The sequence below is a fragment of the Musa acuminata genome, unplaced genomic scaffold, assembly GCF_036884655.1.
Source record: "Musa acuminata AAA Group cultivar baxijiao unplaced genomic scaffold, Cavendish_Baxijiao_AAA HiC_scaffold_429, whole genome shotgun sequence".
NCBI classification, from domain to species: Eukaryota; Viridiplantae; Streptophyta; class Magnoliopsida; order Zingiberales; family Musaceae; genus Musa; species Musa acuminata.
Genome location: NW_027020676.1, coordinates 348,618 through 370,613, shown reverse-complemented (window position 1 = coordinate 370,613; position 21,996 = coordinate 348,618). Strand labels below are relative to the sequence as shown.

The 21,996-nt window shown below is 43.3% G+C and overlaps 1 protein-coding gene and 1 pseudogene across 1 annotated transcript; both read right to left on the bottom strand.

Moving 5' to 3' along the window:
• Positions 1 to 3,987: 3,987 nt before the first annotated feature.
• Positions 3,988 to 4,793, bottom strand: LOC135659103 (ATP synthase protein MI25-like). The gene has a single exon (XM_065176259.1). The coding sequence runs from the start codon at positions 4,647 to 4,649 to the stop codon at positions 4,086 to 4,088; it is 564 nt and encodes a 187-aa protein (XP_065032331.1). The 5' UTR covers positions 4,650 to 4,793; the 3' UTR covers positions 3,988 to 4,085.
• Positions 4,794 to 5,251: 458 nt separating this feature from the next.
• Positions 5,252 to 18,791, bottom strand: LOC135659104 (NADH dehydrogenase [ubiquinone] iron-sulfur protein 2-like; annotated as a pseudogene).
• Between the last annotated feature and the right edge of the window lie 3,205 nt (positions 18,792 to 21,996).

The window sequence follows — 21,996 nt, the reverse complement described above, 5'->3', positions numbered from 1 at the left end:
GTAGAGTAGAGGATTGAAACTCAAAAGTAGAAGTAACACAAAGAAATAAGTATATAAGGAAAGTAATTCAACTAAGATCCGATCCAAGCGCAGTAGCTAAAGAACTCAACTAAGCAGTAGAGGGCTAACCCCAGAGATACATAATTTCAGTAAGGAGGGAAAAGAGTTACGCTAAAGGAGTCGACTGGGGCTGTTTACACCGGTGTCTAGTCACACGCTCTACTAGTCAATTCTAATATAAGTAGGTGAAATAGCAGGTTTAAATACAGACTTAAGTCAGGGGGTTAAATAAAGTCAGTGAGGTTTACATTAAATTAAGGAAACACTTTAGCTACTTCCCGTTTAGTATTAGTTGTTACTGCTTATGTCTTCGTAGAATTGGACTGATGCTATTGGCCTCCCCAGTGTAATGGAACTGGGAATATCAGAATGCGGCTACTACCTATAAGATTGAAAACAGAGACAAGTAATCCAACTCGGCTAAGGAATAGCTAATTGAAGAATGGAAATCAGTAGTAAGGCAACAACTCTCAAGTCAGAATACAAAGGACTAATCCCAAGAATGAAAGAAGCAAGTAAGGCTCCAAAGCGGCAGCTAAAGAGTCAAAAGTATGGCTAGTAAGGATGCCAGGCAGTAGTTAAAGAAAGCAAGTGAGGTGGAGCAGGAAAGACAAGTTTGATAGCAAGTAGGCCCCAGTTAAAGAATACTATACTCAAGCATAAGAATGAAAAGCAGAAAAGGAAGGCTTATGTCCAGCAGTTAGAGAGTTAAAGGGAGTGCCAGACTTACTATGTCAATAAACAATCCGATTAGGTGCATCTTGGAGTAAGACCGAGAGACAGGATAGTCAGAATGATAAATAAGGGAAAGACGACAGGCTAATATCTAGTGGTTTCGTTCTGGAGCTCCGGCATTGAAGGCAGAAGCTTAGGGTTGAAAGCAAGACTCTAAGACAGGAGTTGAGTAGACAAACTCGGCATTGAAGTAATGGATATCATCATAAGATAGATGGGATAGAAGAAAGGATTGGCATACTAACGCTGGAACATAGGAATGAAAATAAGTAGTAGTAAAAGGATGTTATCTGATAGGAGGCAACCAGAATTGTGGTTCAGCCCCTAGCGCGAGGACCGAGCATCAAACTAAGTAATCAAAGAGCCAAGCTTAGACTATAAGTCCAGGTCCAGTGCCAGTTCTCAAGTATGGTTATGAGAGGTAGGCTTGGTAAGCTATTCAAGTTACGTTCAATTGTCTAGGCCCTTATAGTTAGTTGGGTCAGCTGTTAGAGCAGATACATCAGTAACAGTACAGGAGCAAGAGAATCAAGATAAGGGAAGCCCCCGGGCATCTAATCTAACCTCTGATGTAGTGAAGTCCTATCCTATAAGAAGATAAGAATTGGAATTGATAGATGACCACAGGTATTGTTGCCTGAGGTGGGGTGAAATAGTCGCCCGAGTGGGTATCGGGTATCATTATAGTATAATATAATAGATATGGGTTGGGTGCTGCGTATAAAGCCCTAACCGCTCTGCTACGTAGTGAGTGACTTATGTTTAGCTAACGGAGTATATACGTAGTGAGTGACTTATGTTTCAGTATAGTATGCGCGGGAAGTAATTGACGGGGAGTTTTCTTGATCTGCAGTGGGAAGTGGAGAATTTCCTGTTATAAGGATTATTCTTCGAGTGGAAAGTATTCGGACTGCTTTCCTGGCACCTACCGGCTTGGACAGATGAGACAGATACGAGGGGCTGCCGCCCTTAATACAGGATGAACTAAGGAATGGACAGAGTGTAGAAGAAAGTCAACTATACCGCCGATGCTGCCCAACTAAGATAAGCGCAGGGTGCAAGAGAAATCAATAGGATAATGCGCTAGATTAGATCTATCCCGCTTCATTCTTCTCTGTCAACTAATACAGATGAAACAAGAAATACTGAATTAAGGAGCTACTACTTGTCAACTTCAGAGAAGACTAAACAAAGGATGCAACTCGGTATTCCACTCGGGATTAAACAAGCAGCTGGCAAGGCAACTACACCTCTACTTCGGCTCATATACCTTCATTCTGCTCCTCCGTTTGATACCTTCATTCTGACTTTCCCACTAGCTCACCTCTTAGTTTCATTCTGAAACACTGACTTGAAGGCTTAGACTTGAACTACTTACTTCTATTCTATCCCTTACTGTTAGGAACACAGGAACAGACCCACTAGCATCAGGCTCGAGATGCACTTGTTTAAGGCTGGTTGGGGCAGTAAACCCTGATTCAGTTTCTTCCCCAAGTCCTGAGTTAACCCTACCTGAGTTCACCCTATTAATAGCTAAAGTCAAAGTCTCTACTGATTTACTTAGTGCTTCCATACTATGTGATGTGATCCAGATCAGATGGAAATAATCTTCTTTCGAGTACTTTACTAATTGGTATACGAGGGTCTCTGTATTGGGAGTTAGAGTTCAACCAGATGCGGGATCTTATCGACGCGCCTAGGAAACTACTATATATCTTTCTTTCGCCAATCGAGCTCCTTCTTGAACACCCGAAGAACTAGACCACTCCCTTCTTTAAGTCATCCGATCCTTTAGTAAAGCCTTACTCTCCCTTCTTTAAGTCATCCGATCCTTTAGTAAAGCCTTACTCTCCTTTCTTTGACTCTGAAAACTGTCATTCCCGAACTGACTTCTCTGTCCTTCATTCTTGTACTAATGCCTATCAGCCACCAAGCCGCTGCTCTAACTCTGACTCCCCTAGCTCTAAACCTCGCATTGCTTACCTGTATTTTATATCTCTTTTTTAGGTATAGGTATTCCTTTCCCGGCTATTAGGCTTACATTACAGTATCCTGATTCTTTGCATCGTTCCTTGCATTCCCGCGCTCTTTACCTCCATTCTTTGACTTACTTATTCCATTATGTATGTTAAGCCGTGAGTCTGGCAATACTTCCAATGTAAACGAACTACTTGCATACAGGGCCAAGTCTTACTCATAAGTCACAGAACTCAATCTGGTATTCCAAGCCTTATTATGCTGCAGTTGTGTCCAATGTCCTTGCCTTATTGCCTTGCCTTTTTAGTATCGCTTTCCCAGCTAGCATTCTCGTATTGACTCTGACGCCCCTGTAGAGCAGTCGGAATTGTCTAACTAGAAAATGGCTATGCCCAAGAGCTGCCTTTATCCACTTGTTTGGAGAGTATGGCTCCCCTTTCCTTGATTCTTATACTGAGAAAAAGCCTGTCCTACCTTGCTTTTAGGCTGACTTTACTTGTTTGAAAACCCCCGCCTCGGGGGCCCCTCCATAGTCTTTTACTTACTTGGCTACCGGCCTGACTTTCTTTGCTTTGAGTCTACCACTGTTAACTACAAGAATCAAAACAATACCAGACGGAATCAAACTAAGCAATTAGCACCTTTATACTCGAAATAGGCTTGCAACTCATTACTATAAGGCTTAATGCAATATGAGTTTAACCAAACCCTGCTCTACTGGCTCTCGGGCTTACTTTACTACATCTCAGGCTTACTTACTTTAGCACCAAGGCAGCCTTTCCTGTCTGTAACTCCCCAACTACTAACTCGGGATTGAACCCACCGCTAACAATACCTTAACTCGAAACTGGGAAGCAACCTGCTACTATCAGGCTGTAACTAATGTTTCCAAGACTTCATCCAGAAAGCGGGAATCCAAATAATCACCTCGGAACTCATTCTTTAACCACTGCCATTGGATCGTTATGCTGATCCTTATTATTCTTATGATCCTTGAAACTACATCTTGACTGACCGCTCCAAAGCAAGATTCCGGACTTTAGGCTTCAGGCTAAAACGAGATCTTGTGGTAGCATATGATTAAGCCTCCTAGGGAGCGGCAACTCACTCGTGGGGCTCAAAATGAATCAAGTACACTTGCTACCATTTCCTTAGAATAAGTCTGATGTGTGTATATGATCTGCTCTTCTGTTAGCATGAGCACATGAATAAGAAGATTTTCCTCGATGTGTATTGGATCCGCTCTTCTGTTAGCATGAACAGATATGAATTATGTTTTGATCCTCTTCCTTATGCTTAAGGAATAGAAGACCCTACCCAACCTTGATCTTTCTTAAGACTAGCAAGCCCTCTCGAATAAGTTCTATGATGGAAGCGGTGGAAGCGGGGACAAATCTTTCACTTACTGAGAAATTCAAACCTGTTACTATATCATCCTGAAGACGGATGCGACGTGAGGAGGTGGCATTTAGAAGTGTAGCTGACTTAACATTTAGGTTTCGGCATAACAAGGCTTTCACTGTTTTTTCGCACTTAGGCGCACAGCGTAACGTTGGTAATGATTCTACTACGGTGCCGCAAATGTACAAGCTGATCCTAAGTAATCGTTGTAGTGCATTGGATTCCCCCGGAATGACTTCGTTATGATTGTAGAATTGCTGCAATTCTTCCTGAATAGACTCCATTCTCCCGTCGAGAGTGTCTTTGAAAGTATCACCTAAACTATTCCGACTGAATATGAGAAAGCCTATAAAACATAAAGCGACTATTATTTCTTCATTATTTATTGAGATATTCTTCGAACTTGATGCATAAATAGATGGAATAGCAGCAAATAGCATATTGATATCCTGCATATCCTTTGAACTAAATCTCATTGGGCACAGGGGTTATATGTATCCATCTTTCTGCAATGGAACGGGAAGTAGTGTAAGACACCCGGCGGCCAAGTCCAATAATCAAAAGAAAGAAGAGAACGAAAGTAGAGTATTTGGATCACTTAGATGTAGTAATGTTTAACCTTGCATGCAATTTATAGATTCGACAGCAATAGTACCTCGGACTCGAAAAGTCATAACGAAAATGGCTGATCCAATAGCGGATTCCGCAGCAGCCACTGTTGGAACTAATGAAGCAAATGATTGACCCATCATATCATCCAAAGAAACAGAAAATACCAAGAAGTTCGAATTTACAGCTAATAACATTGATTCAATTGGCATTGACATAATAGGAATATTTCGTCTATTAAGGAGGATTCCCCAAATACCTAAAATAGAGATAATCATGGAAAATGTGAAATATTGAAAAAGATCCGTTTCGGAAACGTGGAATGTCAGAGAAATTCAAATGAGTTAAGGCTTAGAGTCATTGAGTCCAGGGAACTTTCATTATTATTCTTTGTCAGGCTGTTCCCCTTATCAAACAACGCTATTTCCTTTCCCTTCTTAGAACTCAGTGTATAAGGAATTCCTTCTTCCTTCCTGATCAACTGAGTCCAAGAACTCAAGGCATCTGGGAGTCTTTACTCCGGGGTAATTGGAATCCCACTCCCCGATTGGTAACAGCAAGAATTTGGTCAGGCGAGGAGCCCTTACTAAGAACCTAAAGAAAGAAAGACCCTTCCAATTATTATGAATCACCGCCACCAGAACGTCATTCACTAGAGGCTGAATCACTTCGTGGTGAGGGACGGGGGAAAGAGGGTTCATCGGGGGAATACTATTCTACCCAGAGAAAGAATCCTACTTACAAGAATCCTACTTACTTAATAAGATAAGAGTCGCTATGAAAGCCTTACTAAATAAGATAAGAGTAGCTATGAAAGCGGAAAATAGATAGAATATTGGGTTATTATACATTTGCATTTGAGAAAGATTGGATGAGTTCACAAAGGAGCTTGACTTACTTATTAATTGGGATCGCCGAACGCAACGTCCGAAATAAGGAGCCTATAGATGTTCAACTTAGTTATTCTTGAAAGGGTATTTTGGCTCGCAATCAAGCTAGGGTCCTGATCGAGCAAGACCTAGTCCTATCTATCTACCTCTCCAGACACAATATCTTGAGTACCTATGATGGTGACTACATCTGCTGGCATGTGATGTTTGGACATAGAATCGAGTCCTTGTGAATGGGCAGAACCAGGTGCTCTTATTTTACAACGGTAGGGACGATTGCTTCCATTACTAACAAGATAGACACCAAATTCTCCTTTAGGTGCTTCAACTGCTGTATAGGTAGAAGGAGCTGGTACGGAAAACCCTTCAGTATAAGGTTCGAAATGGTGAATTGAGGTAGAGTAGACCGATGATCCTGTAGTTATTTAGCAGGCTATAGAAAGAATCGAAAAAGCTTGCTTGCCCACTAAACCCTAAACTCACACAGGTCCCATCTCTCTCCAAACCTAACGTGATAGTTTCCCATCATGGGGCTTTCTATCTATAGATTTAGTCATTGCCTGGAAAGGATCCCTTTTGTTAAGAACTGCTTCTATGGATAAGGCAGAGCGTCCTTGGTTCAGCATTATAGCACATAGGCTTCGGCAGCTCTATAAGTTAGCTGAAGTCCGACCGTTCGCTTTCTCAGTAGCGAAAGCGCTTCTCTTTTCCCCTTAACTTCAAGTATAAGCACAAGAGATATAGATTCTTGGATTCTTGCTCCCGCTTCCTAATCTGCGCTCGTCAAGCCAACGACACGCTTTTTGGGAGGTGAAACATTGGTTGAAGCGAAATGACAGCATTGAAGAGATTAATATATGGTAACGGTTATTTCGGACTGCATCAAAAGTGGCCTACTTGACTGAGAGGAAGGTGTTAGTGCTTTCGGGTAAATTAAGCTAATCCCTATTTTGGTGCTACTCCTATACCGGGAAGAAGCAAAGAGCGAAGCGTTCTCTTGGTTTCCAAACCTCTGTGCTTCTAAAGACTGCCCTCTCTCGGCGAGATTATGGTTCCGCCTACTACGAGGATCCCGATTCCCTGACTTAGTCTTTATATCTCCTGGGATTCCCGTGGTTCCTATGCCGCCGCGTTTCCCGGTCCTTTTCTTTTAGTGCTTCGACCCGAAGCGATAGCTTGACGCTAGTTCAGTGGATAAGATGGCTGCGCTATAGCTCACTAAAGAATGGGACGGCAGTGGTCCGCCGGCAAGCTTGTTCTGATCTTGGACGCAGTACATTGGAATCCTGAAGCACCACCACGAACACTACCTTGCGTGCGCCTGCGGTGCGGTAAGGTAAGGCACCACCCTGTTGTGCCAGCAGCCAACTCCTCAGTGTCAGCTTAGTTCTCCTCATCAAGCCACTTACTTAATATCTAGCTTCCCAACTCGTATATAGTTCCCTTTCCCCCAGATCAATGAATAAGGGATAATAAGCTTCTTCCGAAGAACGAACCAGAAGCGCTATGTCGGGGCGAGGGCCGGGAAACTGCTCTTAATAAGGACATTTTGGTTCCCAATGCTTCTCTACGCCAAATTAGATGCGTCAACCTCGGGATGCTTTACTCCTAACCCTACTAAGGTTCCGAGATGGAGCTTAACCTGAGTCTAAGTTAAGAACGGGCGATGATCTATGTTTCACACGGCGCACGATTCCATGGATAGTTTCATTCTTAATCGTGCCGGAGGACATAGCTTATAATCATCGGCTTTGATCATGCCACTAGGCATTTGATTAGGACATTGAACAATGATCCGAACACTTTGTCGCATCTCTTCGATACGGATACAGTAACGATCATAGCGATCTCCTCTGGTACCTACTGGTACGTCAGGATCCGATTGGTCATGAACATCGTAAGGTGCTGCTTTTCTCGAATCCCAGCATACCCCAGGTTTGGATTGGTAGGCCCACTACTGAACTTTCACTTAGGCCCGGGCCAAGTCCGTGGGCAGTCGGGCAACAAACCCCCCAAAACAAACTGTACGTGGGAGTTTCCCTTCATACGGCTCGAATCATTCTAAGATGCCCCACGAGAGGAGAAGAGCATCTTTCCTGTATTTGGATTGGGTTTGGTGTTAAGCGCGCAAACAAGCACTGGCCGAAACCAACAGCAAGGAACTATTACCAATAGAGTAAGACACCGAGCGTCATACTTGTTGATTTGGCTTTCTCTGAGGGTGCGGGACGCTCGCGGAGATTGCCTTCCTTACCACCAAGGTAGTTCTTGGGCAAATTGGATCCAGGAGAAAGCCCAGTCAGCTATCTTTTCGGTGCAGGTAACGTTACCTACTGCTCGGCCTTTGCTTTTTGAGACATCCTATACCCACTTTTCTATGTGCCAGCTTCACTTCCATATGGAGAAAGATGGGCTTACCATGTTCCATCAATAGCACCTAACCTATGCCGATTTTGGCGGACCGTGCTCCACCCCGGTGAACTCATGCGGTTCCGACGTGCCTAGAGGCCAGAGGCGAATCAGTTCACGGCAAAACAGAATAACAGTAAGGCCTTCTAATAGAAATAATGGACTGGGGCTTACACACATTCGCTTACTTACGCTGTCCCCCCTCAGCTCACCCTAGCCCAGGTCGTATCCAAGGCTTCACACTAAATCTTGTCGTATCCAAGGCTTCACACTAAATCTTGACTGACAACATATGCATGCTTATTACGGGTCAGGCAGAACCGTTGTAGCCTGATGGGAACTTCCCCCATATTGCTATCAATGTCTTCATGTCGCACGACCTCTTAACATTACACCACTGAATCCCCAATCCTTTGCTTGCTGTGCAGTGACAGTACCAATATCCACTAATCGTTGTTTCCAGATACGGTTGCTGGTTGACATCTCTTCTAATTCATCGATACGAGAAGCAAATTGTTGTGTGGAGGAATCAATATCTCGACATAAGCCAAGAGGAAGATCTTGTGCAACTCCACCAGGTCGTATGAAACTGGCATGCATCCTGGCTCCCGGGACTCTTTCATAGAATTCCAACAATTTCTCCCGCTCCTCAAAAGCCCAAAGGAACGGAGTTGATGCTCCCACATCCATAGCATGAGTAGTTAAAGCTAGTAAATGATTTGAAATTCGAGTTATTTCACGGAATAACACTCGTATATATTGAGCTCGTAATGGTACCTCGCAATTCAAGAGTTTCTCAACTGCTGAAGAATGAGCGTGTTCTTGGGCCATCATAGAAACATAGATAGGGTCGACGACGGAACGAACAACGAAACCTTACGACAGCTTTTTCGTACACGTTCACTTGCATCACATACACAAGTGCTCTCTGAACCGTGCAATAAGGTCACCCATAACACGGCTCTCCCACAAGAGTGACCTTAGCCTCCGGCAATGCTATTCAATCATATTGGAGAAAATGTCCACTACTTGACTTATTAGAACTTGACTTATTAGAATTGTATTGTGAGCTGGGCGCAGAGGGGCCAAGCAACGGGACAAACAACTACTAGACGCCAAGGCACGGGCCAAGGAACTACTAGACGCCAAGCAACTACGGAAGTAGTTGTGCGGCAGTTGTTACTAGTCCTGTGTTCGACCGCCAAGGCACTGCTAATGTGCCGACCAAGCAACGGGATGAGCAACTACAGTTGCGAATGAAAAAGCAAGACGTTGGGCGTGTTATAGGAAGTTATAAACAAGTCCTTAGTTCGGGAGCCCGACTTCTGGAAGTTGAAAACTCATTAAGAGTCACCGGGCAGAGCTTTGCTACTTCAGTAGGGGGCAAGCAAGCTGTTTAGTTGGATAGTGACTTATTTATTAGGGTACGGGCGACGAAAGGCAACTTCAATGACAGAAACGTGGTAGCCTTTGGAAGCTAAAGCTCAAGTTGTTTCAAGCAGGGAGAGAAAGTGAAGCTTGAGAAAAAGGGCTATTGACCCTAACCTCGGAAGCTAAGATGCTAAGCTTTTATAAAAGGGGCATCGCTGCAAAGAGAAACTGAAAGCAGACTACTAAAAGTAAGAAACTGAAAGCAGACTACTAAAAGTCAATAAGAAAAAGAAATCTAGTAGGACTAAGCATTAATCAGAAAAAGAAATCAATAGAAGTAGGACTAGCATGAATCAATTATGGGGTTTTTAGCTGACTGAATCCATCCCCAACGAAACCACGTTCCTGCCTTTGGTACTTGAGTAAGCTTCTGATTTGATTAGAGTGAAAAAGTTGGGTACTTGCGCTTTCATTTAAGTACTTTTGATTGCATAGGAGTGGGGCTTAGCTCTAGATTCCGCCTGCTTGCAGAAATGAATGGATCAGAAGGGTTCTATTTACGAGGAGGTGAAGTGAAGGCAAGAAGAATAGAAGATAGCCTTAAAGGTCAGGAAGAGGAGAAAAAGGTGCTTTCATCTATCTCGGCAAGTTTCCCGAAGCGTTGGAAATGCTTAGAGAATCACTGGCATGCTTTCTACCCCTCATCGTTTCGCCAACAAAGAATTCCTTAATTATTGAACGATTGACCATTCCTTCCCTACCGAGCCGAGCCGCCTCTCTTCGCCATTCGAATTACCTCTGCCTTCCTTTAGAAGTAAGATACAAACCTTTCGAATCATAGAAGTAAGATACCAACCTTTCGAATCACTAATGAAAATCCATACTAGACGACTTTATTGTTAAGTGAAAAAACACTTAGTAAGTAATGACCCCAAGGGAGTTTACTCGACCCATTCTCTAGTCTCCCGCACGGAAAAGCGAAAGTGATAGACTCTGTATGAGGACCTCCTTCCCTTTTGCTCTGCCCACTTTCCGTTCACACGGTTATCAAAGCGGAGGAAGGGTGGGCAGCTGGTACCACGAGCCCTCTGTCCCACACATCTATAAAGAAGCAAGTGTAGTTCACCGGTTCCACCGAATGCTCCTATCTCTCGGCAAAGATAGTAAGAGTGTGCAGTTATGCTTCGGATGCTTCGCCATGGAATAGATCGACTCCGTTCCCAATTGTTTTCCGGTGCACTCGCTTTATATCTCCGACACACAAGGAAGGAAGCTGCCCTAGCCTCTGTCCGGCCGATCATTCCGCTGGCATCTTGCATTCACGCCTAAGTTTGACTGCCGCTCGGGGATGTAGTTTAGGATACGTTTGTCTTAGGGCTCTACCACCTGTTATCTCCTTATACGACATGCTGTTGTCGTCGACATATTCAATATGTTACTTAGTCATATATGCCTCGCTGCTGGTGAAAGAAAGAGAGGACTTCCATTCAGTGACTCCGCGATCGCCCTCTAAACGATCAAAATAAGGTAAAGCTTGAAGATAAGTTTTGTACTCAATTAATTTCTCAGTCCCTCTAGTCGGGTGGGCGCGGTCTTTCGGCCTCTTCCCCCTGAAAACCGTACGTGCGGGTCTCTCCGCATGCGGCTCACGCCATTCGAGCTGCATGAATTCGAAAATCCCAACGTTCCTAGGAAGCTAATTAGCAGTGTCTTGTCTGCTTGGCTCTCTGTCTTTGTAGTTGTTTATTGTCTGCTTGCCCATTTGGAGTTACTTGTATAGTAGTTGCTTGCCTGTTTGTAGTTACTTTGCGGTCGTTTGTAGTTACTTGACCCCTTTGATTTCCGTTAAATGACCCGGCCTCCCCTGGCTCTTACACCGTCCGGGCTCCCTTTCCTCCCGTTGCTCCCCTGGCGCTTGCCTACCACGCTTCGCGCCTGTTGCGTTTTCGCCAGACGGTCTTTGCCAGTAGTGCCATCCTCCCCGCTTGCTGTCTGTATAGGTGGCTGCTACGTTCTGTTAGGCGCTTAACGGATATTGACTTAACAGATATTGAGTAGTTGACTTGGACAGCTGGCAGGTTACACGTTCCACTGTGCCGAGATGTTAGGTGCAGGTAGTGATGATCACCCCGGGGTTCGTTAGCGAATTCAAATAGGGCGGGCACTCCAGGACCCGCTATGGTTCAAACCCAGGTCGGTTCTCTATTCATCCGACATATGTGTGGATAACGAGGCCACCTTCAAAACCTTATCCCTTCTATCCCTATCCAAAGTAAGGTATTAAGGTTAGGTTGAGTTGCTGAACTTCCCCTTTGACCGGTGCTCATGACGCGCTACGAAACAAACCCTTACTGTGCCTGGGGACCTTGCTTGGCATAGCTAGCGGCATAGGAGCCTACTCAGCGTCAGCGGCTTCGTGCCGCACTGGAGTGATCCAATATGTGGTTCCGCACGTTCCACTACTTCTCCGTTCATTTCCAATACTGATCGTGAAACACCATGAGCAGCAGGATGTTGAGGTCCGGAATTCGAAGTGAAATTCTTGATTTGCCCGTTCCTAGTCGTCATGGGAAAGAAAGGAAGAAAAACGGAAGAAAGATATTATTCCCCTAGAGCTTATCCAGTACTACCAGAAGCATCTCCTTCGCCCGCGCTGGCCACCTTGCATGCAATCGAAGCGCTAGGCAATTAATAGCTCACCGAGCGATGAAGGAAACTTCCTCCGTTCTCTGCTTTTTAGGGCTATATTCTATTATAGGCTTAAGCTATTCCTAATAGCTACGTTTTTTATTGCTGAGAGAGATAGATTCCTGCTGGAGAAAAAGAACTATGATATTCAAAGATGCTAGAAGTTCAATATAAAAGAAGGCGTGGTACACTCCATACAGAGAGTTAGCCGTTGTGCGAAGCCCAGAAAAGGATTCATTTTCCAAGAGAGAGACAAAACCGATCGAAGGCTTTACAGAGATGTAAGAGAACGAGATGTTATTTTCCTCCCAAGAGAACTGCTAAGAGATGAACATCAAATCTTTCAAATGAACTTGCTAACAATCCTATTGCTTGCTACTAGAAACTCCTAATAGAATTGGACCTTATATATGAACTTATCTTCATTTCATTTACTTATCTTCATTTCATTTACTTATATTATAGATTAGATTCTATGAATGGAATTGACTTATATTAGAAATTAGATTCTATGAATTGAATTGACTTATATATTGAGACTTCTCTTCTATGGGTTGAATTCTGTAAAAGCTTACAGCAACAGGCGAGGCTTACCCCAATCAAGTAGGGAGGGATTACCCTTTGACTCCAATTGTCACAGGTTCGGCGGACTCTCCAGTGGTTTATGAGACTTTTGGAAGCTCCTGCTGGCTGGCTTAACAAAAAGATGGCGCACAAGGGCTTTTTTAGAGCTGGCTTACTTCCGCTTATTATTTACCGGTTGGAGCCTTTCCTTCTTCTTTGCTGAAGTCTCTTTCCTTTGCTTGCCCTAGCCATAGATCCGCTGGATAGAGGTAGCTGATTGCTACAGGTCAAAAACATCAAATCCAGAAACTATCTGGCTCAGGCCAAAAGCAAGAGAACGAGCTCCGCTTTAGAAGCGTAATAAGGCATAGCTCGCTAACGCAATAAATGGGTTTACCACTCATACTACAGCGCTAAAGAACTCGCTACGCTAGCTCAACAAGAAAGGCGAAAAGATGATAGGCAGTTAAGTTACTTACTTCTATATTTTGTAGTGCATTTCCATTCAAGCGACTATGTACTAAAGAATGGCTCGCTTACAGAGCCCAGCGCTCCTCTCTTAGTTGGAAAAAGAGGACAAATGAGAATGCTGGTTATCAAAATGGGGAAAACGACAGGACAGTGAAAGGTGGCGGGACGATAGCCTCTTTGGAGAAATGCGTATAATCGTGTTGTCGGACGCTGATTTCAATCATATTTCGATTCTTATGTTCTAACTCTACTTTTCTCTTGAAACTAGGTTCTATTCTTATGTTCTAACTCAACTTTTCTCTTGAAACTAGGAAAACTACCCTACGAGTCTAATCAGCTGTCATTGTACCACGGATCGTTTAGTGTGAGTTCCATATTTTCGACAAAATGGAATGGGCCCCACATTGATACTATTTTTCATTAACAAGACTGACTTATACTTTAGACTCATACCATAGGAGCAAAAGCCCAAATGAATCCAAAAGAATAATGAGTGTTTCGCAACGAGATAATTCTGAAAGAAGAAATCAGATGTATAGTGGAATCAAAAGCTAGCTTGCCATCCTATGTCCTTGACCTTGCTAAACCGTCCATTATGTTTAGCTTCTACCTAGGCTACACTGCAAAGGCATCTTGCACGCCTGCTCAACTACTCGGTCTATTCCTCTATGAGACTTTCCACTGCTCTAGATACTTTCCACTGCTCTATTCCTCTATGAGACTTTCCACTGCTCTATTCCTCTATGATACTTTAAACGACTCTATTCCTCTTCTATTTCTATTTGACTTTCCAAGTATTACCTTGCGTTATGCCTGCCCGGCTTTACTTCTAATTGATAGGCTTACCGATGCTCTTTCAGTACCTTTTCAATCATCTTTCTTTGGTTTGGCATTTTCTCAACTTATATCTCAAAGGCGTGCCACTTTTCAATCTGCTGGTGTGCGGGTGGATCTTCGGGGCATCTTTCCTGTTCCGGGTATTTAGAATACTTAGAATGGTAACTATAATGACTCACTCCTTACTTGGATGGAGAACTTATGCTCGGGTGGTCAAATGCTTCTTTTCCCTACTTTCCGGCATCAAAATACTTAAGATTGGCATAATCCGAGAGTTTTAGGACGCCTGCACGGGGTGGAAAACCAGCTATTCGAATAGATCAGTATTCCAGTTTGATGGGTCAGCTAAAAGTTCTTAAGGCCCTCTCATTAAGGCAAGTAACAGAAAGCGTGGACAAGAAGGAAAGCAGTCTTTGAATAGAATCAATCCCTTATCGATAGCCTTAGGAAGAGTTCATAGGCACAACACCCAGAGCCTTAGGAAGAGTTCATAGGCACAACCCCTAGTTTTCCCGCATGTAACATCGACCTAAGAGAATCCAATCCAACTTTTCACTGCCTATATTTCTTTCATTTTGGAAAACAGTCAAAAGCAAGAAAGAGGGTGAGTTTGGCCAGTGAAGAAAGATAGATATTGGAAGGAATCCTCAGTCGAGGTCAAGGCGGAAATCCGTTTGTGAAGAAACTCTCCCCATCGTTCAGGTGATTAGATTGGCGTAACTAGAATCAGTGGCCTAATAAGGCCGGGAAAAGAGGAATCCCACATTTATAATCAAGTTCGAAAGCCGCAGTTTCGGCTATGACAGGGCAGTAGTTTGGATAGAACCTACGCTACCTACTTTCTTTCCTTCAAGCTCTCATTCTATCTTCTTACCTTACTTTCCTTCAAGCTCTCATTCTATCTTCTTACCGGAGTGTTTCGGTTCCATTTAAGAGAAAGACTGCAATACAGGGCGAGCTATCCTTGCTTGTTCAGAGCACAGAAGCCAGAAATCGAATTCCACTCTTCCCTAACACTTATGATTTTCTAGAGAAATCCAGAGAATCCATTATGATATTGAATTAGTAGACTGTTCAGTTCTTCCTTCCTTCTTAAAGAGATATGTCTCCTGCCCCCTTGCCTGTTCAGCATAACTTCTACGAAAGAAGTCCGTCCTCTTTTTGAAATAGGCACTTCTTTTCGAATTGAACACTGTATTTCCCATGCATAGCTCTTTCCCTATCTCATAGCTCTTTCTTTCCCTATTTCATAGCTCTTTCTTTCCCTATCTCATAGCTCTTTCCCTATCTTATGAAGTGGAAGTGGAGATTATTAATGGAAGAGATATCCAGTGGAAGTGGAGATTATTAATGGAAGAGATATCCAATCATAAAGCCTAAGAATCAATGATAATCATAGCTTTGATTTGAAGCTGTTCTCTGCGGGCACTCGAACACTTTTAAGTCTAGGGATAGCTTCGGGCGAATCAGTCTTCATGGAGGGAATAAGTTCATTAGAAGATTCAATAGTAAGCATCTTTGAGCCGGTCTGTCGTCTCGTTTCTCTTCTGTTAGTTGGCCACTTCGTACTCGGCCCGGCAACGCACCTTCTTTTTCTTTTCCCTAAAGAATGGAAATACGTCCTTTTTGTACCAGTCCTGCTTATTGGAGGAGCCTGCCCCAGAAGAGAGTCATTAAAGTCAAATAATCAAGTGTTTTTTAGAGTCAGAGCTGGAATTGTTGAATCAGAAGCATCTCTGGAGTCAATACCTGTCCTCTTCCTATTCCCGCTAGTAATAGTATTCCTGAAGGGTTTAGTTCATTAGGAGATTATTGATCCACATTCCATAGGCAGCCCAGGAAGGGTCAAATCACTAGAACTAACAAACCTCTGAGAATGAATCTCTTCACTCAATGCCAATAGACGGAGAAAGAATGCAGACTACCGGGAAGGAAATCCAGAATCAGAGCTAGTAATTGAAGCATGGAACACCCGGAGCCAATCCCCTAGCTTTTGTCAGTTTCTGCGTTGGTGATATAGCAGTCTCCTTTTTCTCAAGAGTCAAGCGGGGGAAAGTCAAGTCAAAAAGCATTGCCGAGGGCATGCAACCCCATAAGATAGAAGCTCATTGAAGAAAAGTGTTTTAGATGAGAAAGCTGTTCGTTCCTTTGAAAGAGGCACTTTCTTATCACATGTGCTCGACTTTGAGATTCAATCATAAACCATGGCCTCCACTTGTACGGAGATGCATGCATAAAGGCTTTTTGGATCTTCATCGACAGTACCCTATTATCGAACCCTCTTGTCGAGCGGCTTCTTCTAATAAACTCCTCTTTCTTCTATCGCCGACACCTATAGCATATTGGCACTGTTCCTGTGGCAGTGCTTGTCCGGATCTATCCCCTCACTAATGTACAAAGAAGGAGAATCCTCTAATCTTGGGAGATAAAGACAAAGCAAAACATAAGATAGAGGGTGAGTTTTTGCCTGTGATGGTCTTAGCGCTGGCTGAAGGTCCTTTATGAGTTTGTACTGGTGTCGATCATACCCCCGATAAATAAGCTAAGGATGTTACACTAATATTCTGGATTAATGAACTTCTATTTGAATAAGTGTGTTTACTTTACTTAACTTCATTATGCTTTCCTGTCTGGGAAAAAGGAGATATCCGTTTTTTACGACGCAAACAGCATGGAGCCGTCAAAGCTAATAAGTGGAGTTTGGCTCTTGTAAAAGCTATGAGAATTCTCAAAGAGCAGCGACTATTATGGCGAGGGAAAAGGCAGAGTCCCTGTGCACAAAAAGAACCATCAGTGTATCACTGGCTTTCAGCACCTTACTTTTTTCTTGCTATGAGTCAAGGGGTCCCGGTAGGAATTCGATCTCTTCAATCTCCGTAATTCTCTTTTGAACCTGCTGGAGCCGAATAGCAATAACTTTTGGATCAGTTCGGGATGGATTGGTTTGAGAATCCTTTGTTTCAGACGTTATATGAAGATGTCTTCTTTACTCTGAAAGGAATCACCGCCTCCTAACCGTGTAGTGGGGGAATCCAAAAGAGCTATTCACATTCGCGCCTCACTCTTTCTTTTACGAGTTTGGTTATTCCATGAAAACCTACTTCCTTCAGTCCCGGGGCCCCCAACGCACATTTGAGCGGGTTCATCTTGAGTTTCTCTTTCCTCCGATCCCAACCAGAAACAGAAACAGGACCGGGCGGCATGAGGTCTTCTTTGTTATCCATAAAACCCCTTCCCAGCAAACAAACAAAAGCAAAGCAGTAATGGCAAACAAACAAAAGCAAAGCAGTAATGAAGAGCAACCCGATCTAGCTGGGCACGAGAGTTAGATCACACTAATTCCATTAATGAAACATATTGCTTCTGACTCTTCCTTTTATCTGATTCGAAAGCATTGTACATAGACTCCATCTTTCAAATCAACGGCTTTAGCAGCAGTAAGAAGAGAAGGCACAGTTTGACATTTCTTATTGATTGAGAAGAAGGAAGGCACAGTTTTACATTTCTTATTGATTGACCGACCGTTCCGTAAGCCTTAACAGTGTAGTGGGCTAAGCATTCGTTATTCTATCGTGGACTCGGGACAATTCCTATTTCTCTTTCTTTGTTCGCGAAGCACCGACACTCTTTGGCTCGCTAACATGAGTTCTTTGCCTTATTGCCCGGTGCCAAAAGATGGGTAAGTACAGGCACCTGCAGTTGGAAAGACTTAGAGTTATTCTAAGCTCCAAAGGTTTATTGACCGTTCCCATCGTTACCCAGTTCCTTTGTTTGCTTGTTTGCTTCTTTCCTATTCTCAATTGGAGGTGAAAGAGAGACGAGATAGAGGTTTAGAACGGAATGGCAAGCAAGGTGCTGAAAGCCTATAGGCCGCCTATTTCTATTATACGGTCAAAAAGGGAATTTTCGAAATCGGGTCCTTCCATATATAATAAGAAATGCGAATTAAGACTCTTCCAATTGGGCTTTTTTCCATAATTGAGATTTGAGAACTTTCCATTCGAAAATAGGCTTTGATCGGTCAACGAAATGCTCCGCTCGAGAGGTCATTCTCTTTCTAGTTAAAAGCTGTTCAGGCATCCGAACAGGGGTTTTTGTAAACTAAGTGAAGTATACCTTATCACTGCACGTTTTCGATATATCTTTATCCCAGCGTAGGCACGCCAGTGAGAGGAAAGATCTTACTGTTCCCTCCGAGCAATGGTCGAATATACAGCCGTTACCGACATCATCCGGTTCAAAAGACAGAAGAGCTCACTAAGGAAGGGTCCATAAACATTATGGTATTCCAATTGCTATTCATTTCATTATTTATATTCTGAATCATTATGTAATAACTTTGTACTCGGCTTATAGGAACGGGCCCCATAATCCACCACGTTACGCGCACTGCATCCCTATAAGGGTTGTGTTTAGGGATACGGACTCTGGATTGGTTTCGAAGGAGTCTCTCTCATGGTAAAGTTCTATCTGAAAACGTCTATGTATAAGAAGCACGCACTTAGACTAGCTTAAAGGTATCTTCGCATAGACTGACCAAAAAAGAAAAACACCTTCCACTACATAACATAGGCGCTTTCGGATGGCCGCAGCAAGGATAACTACGTCTTTCAGTATATGGATAGACACTTATGCGGAACGAGTTATTTATACTTTCGAAGGGACTATCCGGATCCTTTTTCAAATAAAAGCAGCTACAAGGCGGAGCAGAATTAGCACTTACTCCTAACCCGCCTCATCCAGATCCAGGGCCTCACTTACAATAGAAATGAGAATCAAAACACTATATGAATAGCTTACTCGCAAGGCAACACTATAATAGGGAGAACTTCTTTGCTAGCTACCAGCTAAAGGTTCTAATTCATGAAAGTACCAACTCTCGGATCTCTAAAATGATCTATTGACGGGCATATTCTCACTGTCTGGGCGATTCCCTAATACAGGGAGAGGACCTGAACCTGAACGTATGCTACAACATTCTATCTTGTCTAGAATCCTAAACTTCTGCCTGTCTTAAGCGCTGGTGAAAAGGCTAACAATTCACGAAGGTACAGGACTGTCTGGGTAAAGTCACAGGGTTTGCTAGCCAAGACGAGTCTCCACTGTTAGCCATTTCTTCGGTTATTGCAATAGATAGTTGTTAGGACGAGACAAAGCGTCTTTGGTAGTCTCCTTCCCCTATACGCCAAGCCCCTATTAACAATGTCCATGTTCCATCGTAAGTAGAGTTTATTCGCTCCAGTAGCTGTGGTAGGGCTATCAACAACAATGCTAACACCTGTCATCTCATTAGTTATTCTATGCAATGCTTTGGTTGCTCTCAAGGCTAAAGATAGCAAGGAGCATGGAGGAGGTAAGACAGCAACTGACCGAATAAGTGAGAAAAGTGAGACAGACTTCTACTACTATATAAGGATAGTCAAAGTCACATGGTCAAAACATACCCACAGTTCGGAAACAGGATAAGATAGACGTAATTCAGTTTCATATGTCAAACTACAAAGAGAGAAGTCCCCTAAATAAAGTACACCTCGAGATCTGAGACAAAAATGATGTAAACTGGCTGAGAGAAGTCGGGGGTAAGGCAAAGCCGCCAGGAGAAGATTTAGGCTCAAAACAAAGGTTGGCACAAAAGCGATAGACATGAAATCCTCGGGTTAGGAAATACAATAATGGGGATCTTGTGGTTCGGTACGAGCAGATTCCTTACCTGCTTTTGGAAAGGGATTCCAGAACGGGATCAAACTCAATGGTTTTGATAAAGGTGGTGGTCATGGTCACTTAGCACAGCTAAATTTGTACAGCTAAACAAAAAGGTTTATAGGTAGGTATAGCTTACTTTCGTCTTCGAGTGGAAGGGATAGAGCCTTTCTTTTCGAAAGTATGAACTAATGCCTGAACAAAAGGATTTAGCACTGGAATGGAATTTAAAGACAGCTAAGGACTTAAGACATCCGGCTGCCCATGCACTTCGGGTAAACTAGGAAGAACTATATGCTTCTGAGATAGATAAGGGGGTTCCGATGGCCACATACACTAAAAACACCATACAGCCCCGACAACAATGGGAGATGGTTGCACGCTAGCGTCCTTCGCACCCCTTTACCTTAATTATTCCATCCGCGGAGTCAGCTGGAGAAAAAGCCTTTCGAATTCCGAAATCAAAGAACTCCCTTTCCAAAGAGATTTGTATCGAAAGAGCCAAGACACTGCTACAAAAACATAGGCCAAGCAACGACTAGACAAGTACAGGAACAGGAGCAGGGCCAAGAGCTACTACAGATGAGCCTCATTCAGCAAGTCAGAAGGGCAAACAAGCACTATAAGTCCAGGGCCAGGTCCAGTATCAAGTTGAGTTTCAAGTCCTGTTAGTACAGATACTACTGAGGTCACTTCTGAACTTCACTTATGGGCCAGAGGAGAGGATTAAGTGCTTGCTTGTGTGAAGCAAGTAGTCAATAGAGAATATAGGACCAGAGTGACTTTCCCACTTGTGAGTTTGATTCTTGTCCTTGCTAGCTCCCGAACACATAGTTCATTTTCAACAAGGGTCCAAGCAGGCATACCAGAAAGAATATCATATTCAGTTATTAAGTAAGATCAGTTAAAAGCTTCTTCTGGAACTAAGATCATCAGCTCCAAGTGAATAAACTGAATAAGCAAACTCAGTATCAGACTCTGTATCATCAACAAGAGGGCGAGCTAGTGTTGTTTACAGTGTTGGCGAAAGGGGTGTATAGGGACCGGACCGGACCAAGAGAAAAGAATGAGATGCCCCTATCTAATAGTAAAGTACGCGCGGGAAGGAATGTGCTTTTTGTCTCTGACGTGAGGCATACCTCTCCTCCGCCTCTGAAGCCTCTCTCTCCTCAGGCTAATCTAACTAAATTGATTTTATACCTTCATTCTTATATAATACCTGGACTACGGAAAGTGGATTAGGGGTCGGGTGTGAGTGAAACTTCCACTCAGTAACAAGTAGCTTAATTCTCAAACTCCCGGATTGGATTCCATCTTACCAGAGATGAGAAACCATACCCCAGCTATGTAGAGTAAGTTGCCTATTCTCCCTATTAGCAGTGAAAGTAGTCAGAAGCACCGGCTTCAGTCTATGAGGTACCAGTGAAAAGCCCTAGTTTCCAGTTCAAGGTTTCGGTCTTATCGTACAGTAGTGAAGAATGATATAAAGGGAAGGGCAGACTAAAGTGACCAATAAAGTAAATAGAACCAAACTAAGTAGTAGAGGTACGATCTAGTGATTAAGGTATTGCACTCATAGGTATGGTCCAGCACACACAGATTAATCAAAAGTAGTATAGCATGGAATCCAAGGAGTGTTAGTAGCCAAAAGTCTTCAAATATGGTGGAATATATTCTAATTAATGTCGAGCAATCAGAATCAAATAAGTAAGTCGTAGGTTGAAACCGATGTTAACAAGACCTTGACCTTCACCTAGGAACCCGGGATGGTTATATTAAGAATAAGAGATAGGCAAGGCAGCTTAGGTAGCAAGAAAGCAAGTATATAGTTTCAGAACGAAGGCAAGGCAGCTTAGGTAGCAAGAAAGCAAGTATATAGTTTCAGAACGAAGGCAAGGGGAGGTAGTTTGGGAGCCAGGAGAGAGGTAGTATAGTGAAAGCTTGTGTTTCGAGTTGAGTTCACTGAGTTCCCAAACAGTATAGTTAAGCCTGTTAGGCATTGGGTTGATTCTTGTCAACAGTAGTTCTTTCTTATATCTACTGCTCGGTGGCTTGGAGCTATGCTTGGTATCCAGTATTCTGTATGGAATTCCTTTTACACTGGACCTTTTGGAATTCTGATAGTGGATAGCTTTCTTCTTTTCTTGTTCTCCGGGGCGCCTAGAGTTAATCTGCCTAGTAGTGATTCCTTATATAGTAGTATTGTATTGGCTTCCACCTTAGTTCATGGTAGCTATAAGCCTGAGTGCGTGTCCGCTCTAGGTTAGGTGTGTTTGTGTCTCCC